The following is a 10610-nucleotide window of genomic DNA, read 5'->3' on the forward strand; positions in this document are numbered from 1 at the left end:
GAGGAGTGAAATGTAAAGATTGGAACTATTAAGATCTAAATTCTTTTTTACAATGTCTGTTATCTTTGACCATGTATTATGCCAGCTCTGTTAGAACATTGTACTAGCTCAACATAAGCTTTGTGCCTTGTATGGGTTACATCAGGCTGTTAGACATGCTGCGCTACAGAACACTTTTGCCTCTTTGCTTATTCGTCGTCTTGCTGCTAAGCAGGCCTTAAGGCAAATTGAGAAACTGGCTGGCTGGTCATTTAAACAAGCTCATGTTACTACTGAAATTTTAAACCAATTGCTTGTAGATCAAAATAGTTTAAGGCATGCATTTTTACAGAATAGAGCTGCTATTGATTTTTTGCTCTTAGCTCACGGTCATAGCTGTGAAGAGTTTGAAGGCAAGTGTTGTTTTAATTTGCCTGATCACAGTCAATTCATATAAATCTTGTTTGACTAGAGGATCACACTCAATCAACTGTTAAAGATGTTACTCCTTTTGATCAATGGCTTCAATCTTGGTTTGGTAATATGTCTCCTTGGCTGTTGGGCCTACTTAAAGAAGGTTTAGGCTGCTTGGTATTGTCTTGTTGGTTTTGCTTGTTTTGTCGTACTGCATATGGATTGTGTCCTGAGGCTGCTCCCCAGGGGGTACGTTGAGGAGTGCCATAGGAAGGTAAGAGCATGGCCTGGGGACATCCACCTGGGTGGATATGAGGACACTGGCCAGGCAGATGGTCCCCAAGGACCCAGCACTACACCAAGTGCGGGGTTCCACAGCAAGGCTGGCGGTCGCTGGGCAGCCTGTTGAGGGACTTGGGCAGAGGCACCACAGAGGAATATTGTGGTGTTGGAGCCTTTGTGTGAGGCACTGCTGGGGCTGTGTCACAATCCAAACCCTCCCAAGGTGCCACTGTGAGGTGTTGCTGGTGGCATATTTCTGAGGAGAGCTCTTGTGGACCTTTTTGAGTGACTGCAAAGGCCAGGGCAGCCCTAAGCCTTGAGAAGAAATTGAGAGGAGGCATGTGAGTCTCGTGTGCAGGAGAAGTTTATTGAGGGCAAAGCAGAGGGCAGAGGCAGGAGCAGCAAGGGGAAGGGAGGAGGTGTGAGGGGCAAGCAGGGCGAGCATCAGGCCAGGGGCTTGTGCTGCAGGAGCTGTTGCAGGCTGTGTGTGGTGTCAGGGGGGTCTGCAGGGCCCTCAGCAGGGGTATGTGCCCCTCGAGTGGTGGTGGATGGAGGCCAATCCAGTTGGTGGCTGCTCAGCAGTGCTGTTCTGCAGGGCTCTGCTGGGGCCTGTTCTCTTTAGGATCTTCTATCCCTGATCTGGGCAAGGGATGGAGGGCACACTCAATAAGCTTGCAGATGACACCAAGATCCACAGGAAGCCTGATGTGCTTGAGGGTAGGAATGTTGTAGAGAGGGCTCTGGCAATGGGGGATTGATGGCTAAGGACAATGGGATGAGGGTCACCAAAACTCTATCTGTGGTGCTTAGGGCAATGGTTTGCAGTTGGATTGGTAGTGTTGGTTAAAGGTTGGACTGAGTTGTACTGAGGGACCTTTCCAACTCGTGACTCTGTGCTTGAGGAGTGTGTTGCCAGGGAGAGATGATGAGAGAGGTGTGGGCAGAAGTGCCTTGGTGTGTCCACGCCTGAATTTGGCGATGAGAATGGTTTGAGTTACATTCTGGAAGTCTTCTTGTGCTACTCTCAGGTGCTCTGGCTGGGTCTTTTGTTTTGAAGAGAAGTCTTCTGGCCCCTTTCCAACCCACCACCACGGCCATTTGAGCTCAGACCTTTTCCCCTGTGAGGCTGGCAGAAGCTTGGGAGAAGAAATTGAGAGGAGGCATGTGGGTCTGGTGTGCAGGAGAAGTTTATTGAGGGCAAAGCAGAGGGCAGAGGCAGGAGCAGCAAGGGGAAGGAGGAGGTGTGAGGGGCAAGCAGGGCGAGCATCAGGCCAGGGGCTTGTGCTGCAGGAGTGTTGCAGGCTGTGTGTGGTGTCAGGAGGGGTGTGCAGCGCCCCTCAGCAGGTGGTAGCAGCCTCTTGCGGCGCCGCAGCCATAGCCCAGGCCAGCCAAGCCGTAGCCGTAGCCGTTGCCGAAGGCGCCGGAGGAGATGGGCTGTCCCTGGGCGTTGCAGCTCGGTGCCCAGGGCAGCCCCTGAGGAGGATCCGACGGCGGTGCTCTGGGGAAGGAGGTGAGGATGGGTCCTGGCAGGGTGACCAGCACGGGGGAAGGCTGGATGAAGACGCGGGAGTCTGGCACTGCAAGGCGCAGGGCTCGTTGCAGCTGTTGGCCAGCGGGGTGAGTCCGCAGGGGCGGCAGCGGTCGTAGCAGGCCATGGGTGTGGGGTGGAAGGGCCCTGGAAGAGAGAGGGGTGTGGAGGGAGCGCAGGGCTGTGAGAGAGTGCCTTTGGGGCAGCAGAAGGAGGGTGAGGGGCTGGAGGCTGACCTGGTGGAGGGAGCAGAGCGCAGGAGAAGGCGTTCAGGAGGCGTCTGTGAGGGAGAGAGGCGCTGGGCCGGCTTTATGCTGGCAGGGCTGGCAGCAGAGGTGAGCCCAGCCCAGCAGAGGTGGGGGTGTCAGCAGTGAGGTCACGGCGTGGCTCTGGGCTGCTGTGTTTGTGGCTGCCCTGTGGCAGGGGGTCTCATTTCCTGCGGCCCAGCAAGAGCTCCTCTGGCCCTGTTGTCTGTGAGCAAAGAGGGAGCTGGGTGTGAGCTGGAGCTGGAGGCCCTCTTGGGAACAGCAGTTCCTCTATGCTGGAGCCTTCTGTTCTGAGAGGAGTAAGCAGTGAGGTCAGCAGCTCTGCCACCTTGGACTTGCAGAGGACACACTTGGCCTTGTTTAGTAACCTGCTTGACAAAGTATCTTGGGAGACCGTCCTGAAGGGCACAGGAGTCCAGGATGAGCAGGCCTGACCAGACAGTCTTCAAGCAGGACCTCTTGGTGGCTCAGCAGCAGGTCATAGAGTGGCAGAATCAGAGAATTGTTTGGATTCGAAAGGACCTCAAAGAGCATCAAGTGCAAGCATTGCCCTAGCCCCACCATGGGCATTAAAGCACGTGCCAAAGTGCCATGTGCACAGGTGTCTTGAAGACTTCCTGGAGAAAGAGAAGGCCCTGGGGTAGGGCAGGCTGGCTGCACAGAGAGCTTGGGCTGGAGCTCCTCAAGAGAAGAGTTCCTGACCTGTAGATGCCAAAGCAGGGAACCCAGGAGGACTCCAAGGGCTTTGTGAGCATCTGAAGGGAGCAAATGAGAGAGGGCAAAGCCAACTAGGATTGCTGCTGCTTCTGCACAGCAGAAGTGCCTTTGTCCAAAGTGCCCAGAAGGGCGAGAGCCTTTACATTGGAACTCATGTGGATTCAATTGCAGACTGTCCCCATGCTCCTAAAGAGAAGCAGGTTCTGAATAAGGGCAGCACACAACGCCATTCTGGGTCTGGAGAGACAGATCCTGTGGAGACACGGCACTCCAGAGAGGATTGAGTCAGACAAGGGAACTCACTTCAAGAACAACCTTGTAAAGAGCTGGGCAAAAGAGCACGGCATGGAGTGGATATTCCACATCCCCTACTATGCACCAGCTGCAGGGAAGATGGAACGCTACAACGGTTTGTTGAAGACCACTCTCAAAGCCATGGGAGGTGGAGCTTTGAAAAACTGGGAGAAGCATTTAGCACAAGCAACCTGGCTGGTGACCAGCAGAGGTTCAGTGAACCGAGCTGGGCCTGCACACTCAGGTCTGCTACAGAAAGTAGAAGGTGATGGAGTTCCTGTTGTTAGAGAAAAGAATCTGTTAGGTAAAACTGTTTGGGTATTTTCTCCCTCAGGAGAGGCGAAACCTGCCCGAGGGGTGGTCTCAGCTGCAGGTCCTGGTCACACTTGCTGGGTAATGCAAGAGAATGGTGAAATTCAGTGTATTGCACAGAGAAATTTAACTTGAGCTGAGAGAGTTTAATTTCAGAGTGTTTTACAGATACATCGCACCCAAATGAAGAATCCATGAGGAGTCTATGGTGTATGAGCCCCTGAGAACCCTGAGAGCCCTGAGTCACCTGAGAGTCCCTGCTCCTTTTCTTCACTTTGTCTGTGGAGAGACAAACTGTTTTCTGTTTTCCTGTTTCCTGGGTTTGGGACTTCTGAATCATCTACATCAGAGGACAGCCAGAATGGACTGTGAACTTAGTATCATAGTCTCATAGTATCAGTCAGGGTTGGAAGGGACCACAAGGATCATCTAGTTCCAACCCCCGTTCCATGGGCAGGGACACCCCACACTAGATCAGGCTGGCCAGAGCCTCATCCAGCCTGGGCTTAAACACCTCCAGGGCTGGGGCCTCAACCACCTCCCTGGACAACCCATTCCAGGGCTTTACGACACTCATGGGGAAGAACTTCCTCCTCACCTCCAGCCTGAATCTCCCCACCTCCGGCTTCATTCCATTCCCCTAGTCCTATCACTACCTGAGATCCTGAGGAGTCCCTCCCCAGCCTTCTTGTAGCCCCCTTCAGATCCTGGAAGGCCACAATTAGGTCACCTGGGAGCCTTCTCTTCTCCAGACTTAACAGCCCCAACTCCTTCAGTCTGTCCTCACAAGAGAGGTGCTCCAGCCCTCTGCTCATCCTCGTGGCCCTTCTCTGGACACCTTCCAGCACCTCCAGATCCCTCTTGTAATAGCGTCTGGCTTTGTTCTGGCTGAGGCTAGCAGAGGCTTGGTAAAAGAAAGGCAGAGCAGACACCTAAGGCTGGTGTGCAGGAGAACTTTATGGAAGGCAATGTAGAGAACAAGGAGGAGATCAGGCCCTAATCAGCAGGAGCCCTGCTGTGCTGTCCTGTGGAGCTGTTGTTCAGGACAGAGCACCTAACAGAGAGCTTGTGGCCCTTTACCAACCCACCCCCATGGCCTCTTGAGCTCAGACCTTTTCCCCTGTGAGGCTGAGGCTTGGGAGAAGAAAGGCAGAGGAGGCATGTGGGTCTGGTGTGCAGAAGTTTATTGAGGGCAAAGCAGATGGCAGAGGCAGGAGCAGCAAGGGGAAGGGAGGCGGTGTGAGGGGCAAGCAGGGTGAGCATCAGGCCAGGGGCTTGTGCTGCAGGAGCTGTTGCAGGCTGTGTGTGGTGTCAGGGGGGGTGCAGGGCCCTCAGCAGGGGTAGCAGCCTCTCGCGGCGCCGCAGCCATAGCCCAGGCCAGCCAAGCCGTAGCCGTAGCCGTTGCCGAAGGCGCCGGAGGAGATGGGCTGTCCCTGGGCGTTGAGCTCGGTGCCCAGGGCAGCCCCTGAGGAGGATCCGACGGCGGTGCTCTGGGGGAAGGAGGTGAGGATGGGTCCTGGCAGGGTGACCAGCACGGGGGAAGGCTGGATGAAGACGCGGGAGTCCTGGCACTGCAAGGCGCAGGGCTCGTTGCAGCTGTTGGCCAGCGGGGTGGGTCCGCAGGGGCGGCAGCGGTCGTAGCAGGCCATGGGTGTGGGGTGGAGGGGCCCCTGGAAGAGAGAGAGGGTGTGGAGGGAGCGCAGGGGTGTGAGAGAGATGGCCTTTGGGGCAGCAGAAGGAGGGTGAGGGGCTGGAGGCTGACCTGGTGGAGGGAGCAGAGCGCAGGAGAAGGCGTCAGGAGGCGTCTGTGAGGGAGAGAGGCGCTGGGCCGGCTTTATGCTGGCAGGGCTGGCAGCAGAGGTGAGCCAGCCCAGCAGAGGTGGGGTGTCAGCAGTGAGGTCACGGCGTGGCACTGGGCTGCTGTGGTTTGTGGCTGCCTTGTGGCCGGGGGTCTCATTTCCTGGCGGCCCTGCAACGGCTCCCCTGGCCCTGTTGGTTGTGAGCAAAGAGGAACCTGGGTGTGAGCTGGAGCCTTCTGTTCTGAGAGGAGGGAAGCAGTGAGGTCAGCAGCTCTGCCACCCTGGACTTGCTGAGGACACACTTGGCCTTGTTTAGTAACCTGCTTGACAAAGTATCTTGGGAGGCCGTCCTGAAGGGCACAGGAGTCCAGGATGAGCAGGCCTGACCAGACAGTCTTCAAGCAGGACCTCTTGGTGGCTCAGCAGCAGGTCATAGAGTGCCAGAATCAGAGAACTGTTTGGATTGGAGAAGGACCTCAAAGAGGATCAAGTGCAAGCATTGCCCTTAGCCCCACCGATGGGCATTAAAGCACGTGCCAATAGTGCCATGTGCACAGGTGTCTGAAGACTTCCTGGAGAAAGAGAAGGCCCCGGGGTAGGGCAGGCTGGCTGCACAGAGAGCAGGGCTGGAGCTCCTCAAGAGAAGAGTTCCTGACCTGTGGATGCCAAAGCAGGGAACCCAGGAGGACTCCAAGGGCTTTGTGAGCTTCTGAAGGGAGCAAATGAGAGAGGGCAAAGCCAACTAGGATTGCTGCTGCTTCTGCACAGCAGAAGTGCCTTTGTCCAAAGTGCCCAGAAGGGCGAGAGCCTTTACATTGGAACTCATGTGGATTCAATTGCAGACTGTCCCCATGCTCCTAAAGAGGCAGGTTCTGAATAAGGGCAGCACACAAACCATTCTGGGTCTGGAGAGACAGATCCTGTGGAGACACGGCACTCCAGAGAGGATTGAGTCAGACAAGGGAACTCACTTCAAGAACAACCTTGTAAAGAGCTGGGCAAAAGAGCACGGCATGGAGTGGATATTCCACATCCCCTACTATGCACCAGCTGCAGGGAAGATGGAACGCTACAACGGTTTGTTGAAGACCACTCTCAAAGCCATGGGAGGTGGAGCTTTGAAAAACTGGGAGAAGCATTTAGCACAAGCAACCTGGCTGGTGACCAGCAGAGGTTCAGTGAACCGAGCTGGGCCTGCACACTCAGGTCTGCTACAGAAAGTAGAAGGTGATGGAGTTCCTGTTGTTAGAGAAAAGAATCTGTTAGGTAAACTGTTTGGGTATTTTCTCCCTCAGGAGAGGCGAAACCTGCCCGAGGGGTGGTCTCAGCTGCAGGTCCTGGTCACACTTGCTGGGTAATGCAAGAGAATGGTGAAATTCAGTGTATTGCACAGAGAAATTTAACTTGAGCTGAGAGAGTTTAATTTCAGAGTGTTTTACAGATACATCGCACCCAAATGAAGAATCCATGAGGAGTCTATGGTGTATGAGCCCCTGAGAACCCTGAGAGCCCTGAGTCACCTGAGAGTCCCTGCTCCTTTTCTTCACTTTGTCTGTGGAGAGACAAACTGTTTTCTGTTTTCCTGTTTCCTGGGTTTGGGACTTCTGAATCATCTACATCAGAGGACAGCCAGAATGGACTGTGAACTTAGTATCATAGTCTCATAGTATCAGTCAGGGTTGGAAGGGACCACAAGGATCATCTAGTTCCAACCCCCGTTCCATGGGCAGGTACACCCCACACTAGATCAGGCTGGCCAGAGCCTCATCCAGCCTGGGCTTAAACACCTCCAGGGCTGGGGCCTCAACCACCTCCTGGACAACCCATTCCAGGCTTTACGACACTCATGGGGAAGAACTTCCTCCTCACCTCCAGCCTGAATCTCCCCACCTCCGGCTTCATTCCATTCCCCCTAGTCCTATCACTACCTGAGATCCTGAGGAGTCCCTCCCCAGCCTTCTAGTAGCCCCCTTCAGATCCTGGAAGGCCACAATTAGGTCACCTGGGAGCCTTCTCTTCTCCAGACTTAACAGCCCCAACTCCTTCAGTCTGTCCTCACAAGAGAGGTGCTCCAGCCCTCTGCTCATCCTCGTGGCCCTTCTCTGGACACCTTCCAGCACCTCCAGATCCCTCTTGTAATAGCGTCTGGCTTTGTTCTGGCTGAGGCTAGCAGAGGTTTGGTAAAAGAAAGGCAGAGCAGACACCTAAGGCTGGTGTGCAGGAGAACTTTATGGAAGGCAATGTAGAGAACAAGGAGGAGATCAGGCCCTAATCAGCAGGAGCCCTGCTGTGCTGTCCTGTGGAGCTGTTGTTCAGGACAGAGCACCTAACAGAGAGCTTGTGGCCCTTTACCAACCCACCCCCATGGCCTCTTGAGCTCAGACCTTTTCCCTGTGAGGCTGAGGCTTGGGAGAAGAAAGGCAGAGGAGGCATGTGGGTCTGGTGTGCAGAAGTTTATTGAGGGCAAAGCAGATGGCAGAGGCAGGAGCAGCAAGGGGAAGGGAGGCGGTGTGAGGGGCAAGCAGGGTGAGCATCAGGCCAGGGGCTTGTGCTGCAGGAGCTGTTGCAGGCTGTGTGTGGTGTCAGGGGGGGTGTGCAGGGCCCTCAGCAGGGGTAGCAGCCTCTCGCGGCGCCGCAGCCATAGCCCAGGCCAGCCAAGCCGTAGCCGTAGCCGTTGCCAAAGGCGCCGGAGGAGATGGGCTGTCCCTGGGCGTTGAGCTCGGTGCCCAGGGCAGCCCCTGAGGAGGATCCGACGGCGGTGCTCTGGGGGAAGGAGGTGAGGATGGGTCCTGGCAGGGTGACCAGCACGGGGGAAGGCTGGATGAAGACGCGGGAGTCCTGGCACTGCAAGGCGCAGGGCTTGTTGCAGCTGTTGGCCAGCGGGGTGGGTCCGCAGGGGCGGCAGCGGTCGTAGCAGGCCATGGGTGTGGGGTGGAGGGGCCCTGGAAGAGAGAGAGGGTGTGGAGGGAGCATGGGGCTGTGAGAGAGATGGCCTTTGGGGCAGCAGAAGGAGGGTGAGGGGCTGGAGGCTGACCTGGTGGAGGGAGCAGAGCGCAGGAGAAGGCGTCAGGAGGCGTCTGTGAGGGAGAGAGGCGCTGGGCCGGCTTTATGCTGGCAGGGCTGGCAGCAGAGGTGAGCCCAGCCCAGCAGAGGTGGGGTGTCAGCAGTGAGGTCATGGCGTGGCCCTGGGCTGCTGTGGTTTGTGGCTGCCTTGTGGCTGGGGGTCTCATTTCCTGCTGGCCCTGCAATGGCTCCTCTGGCCTTGTTGTCTGTGAGCAAAGAGGGAGCTGGGTGTGAGCTGGAGCCTGGAGGCCCTCTTGGGCACAGCAGTTCCTCTATGCTGGAGCCTTCTGTTCTGAGAGGAGTAAGCAGTGAGGTCAGCAACTCTGCCACCTTGGACTTGCAGAGGACACACTTGGCCTTGTTTAGTAACCTGCTTGACAAAGTATCTTGGGAGGCCGTCCTGAAGGGCGCAGGAGTCCAGGATGAGCAGGCCTGACCAGACAGTCTTCAAGCAGGACCTCTTGGTGGCTCAGCAGCAGGTCATAGAGTGCCAGAATCAGAGAAGTGTTTGAATTGTAGAGGACCTCTAAGAGCATCAAGTGCAGGCATTGCCCTAGCCCCACCATGGGCATTAAAGCACGTGCCAAAGTGCCATGTGCACAGGTGTCTTGAAGACTTCCTGGGGAAAGAGAAGGCCCTGGGGTAGGGCAGGCTGGCTGCACAGAGAGCTTGGGCTGGAGCTCCTCAAGAGAAGAGTTCCTGACCTGTAGATGCCAAAGCAGGGAACCCAGGAGGACTCCAAGGGCTTTGTGAGCTTCTGAAGGGAGCAAATGAGAGAGGGCAAAGCCAAGTAGGATTGCTGCTGCTTCTGCACAGCAGAAGTGCCTTTGTCTTCTCCAAGGGGAAATGGTCAGGAAGGAGCTCCAGTGAGACACACCCAGGTCTGTGGGGCTGGATGGAGGCAGGCAAGGCTACTGAGGGAGCTGGTGGAGGAGCTCCCCAAGACACTTTCCATTGTTTCCCAGCAGTCCTGCTTGGCCCAGCTGAATGGATATTTGTCAAGGTGCTGCCATGGCACCAAAGAGCCAGAAGAAGCATGTTGGACGCTGCAGGGCTGTTGGTGTGTGCTATGAATATACTGGTGATTCTGTGATCTGTGTTAGACAATTCCGAGTGCTCTGGGACTGGGGGTGAGGAGCTTGCAGGAGCCTGTTTTGAGGGCAATGGGGGAGCTGCATATTTTACAGACTTAAACAGAGACAGTGTGTTTGGCTAATTGGAGACCCCAAGGCTGAGGAGAAGCGCTGAGAATTTGTTTTCTTTAGATAAGAAGCCTGGACGACTGAGCACGCGGGCAAGTGGATGCTTTGACCCCTACCACACAGAATGTAGGGAGAAGGGATTTGATCACCTATTCTGAAGACTCATTATCATATGCCTGCCTTCTATTTAGCATAAGCTTGTTTCTGTAGATGATGTAACCATAGAAGATGAAGAAAGCTATTGTAAAGGTGCTGTGGGGTGAAGTTTTGTACCCTCGCATGCCCAACCGGTTGCTTTGCTTTTATTGCCTTTTATTACCTTTTATTACCTTTTTTAAGATCTTTTAGTGCCAATAAAACTGTTACCAAAACCTTTTACCAGGAGTCATCTATAACAGTGTGACTTTGGTGCCAGGGAAGGTGATGGAGCAGGTGATCTTGAGTGCCATCCCACAGGTCATGGTGGAGAACTGGGCCATGAGGCCCAGTCAGCAAGGGGTTTGAAAGGCAGGTGCTGCCTGCCTGAGCAGATCTCCTTCCATACCAAGGGCCCCACGTGGTGGATGAGGGAGCAGCTTTGGGTGGTTTTCAGCAGGGCTTTAGGAAGCTCTTTGCCAGTGTGCCCCACAGGCTGCTCCTGCAGAAAGTTGCTGCTGACAGCTGGGAGCTGCAGACTCTGCCCTGGGCACCAAACTGGCAGCATGGCTGTGCCCCTAGAGTGGTGGTGGATGGAGGCCAATCCAGTTGGTGGCTG

At 55.3% G+C, this 10610-nt stretch overlaps 2 protein-coding genes across 2 annotated transcripts; both read right to left on the minus strand.

Moving 5' to 3' along the window:
• Positions 1-5123: 5123 nt before the first annotated feature.
• On the minus strand, positions 5124-5450 carry LOC128898401 (feather beta keratin-like). The gene has a single exon (XM_054172074.1). The coding sequence runs from the start codon at positions 5439-5441 to the stop codon at positions 5124-5126; it is 318 nt and encodes a 105-aa protein (XP_054028049.1). The 5' UTR covers positions 5442-5450.
• A 2745-nt stretch (positions 5451-8195) lies between these two features.
• Positions 8196-8534, minus strand: LOC128898402 (feather beta keratin-like). Its single transcript, XM_054172075.1, has one exon. It carries the CDS (start codon positions 8511-8513, stop codon positions 8196-8198), a length of 318 nt encoding a protein of 105 aa, XP_054028050.1. The 5' UTR covers positions 8514-8534.
• Positions 8535-10610: the final 2076 nt, after the last annotated feature.

The sequence above is a fragment of the Dryobates pubescens genome, chromosome 23, assembly GCF_014839835.1.
Source record: "Dryobates pubescens isolate bDryPub1 chromosome 23, bDryPub1.pri, whole genome shotgun sequence".
NCBI classification, from domain to species: Eukaryota; Metazoa; Chordata; class Aves; order Piciformes; family Picidae; genus Dryobates; species Dryobates pubescens.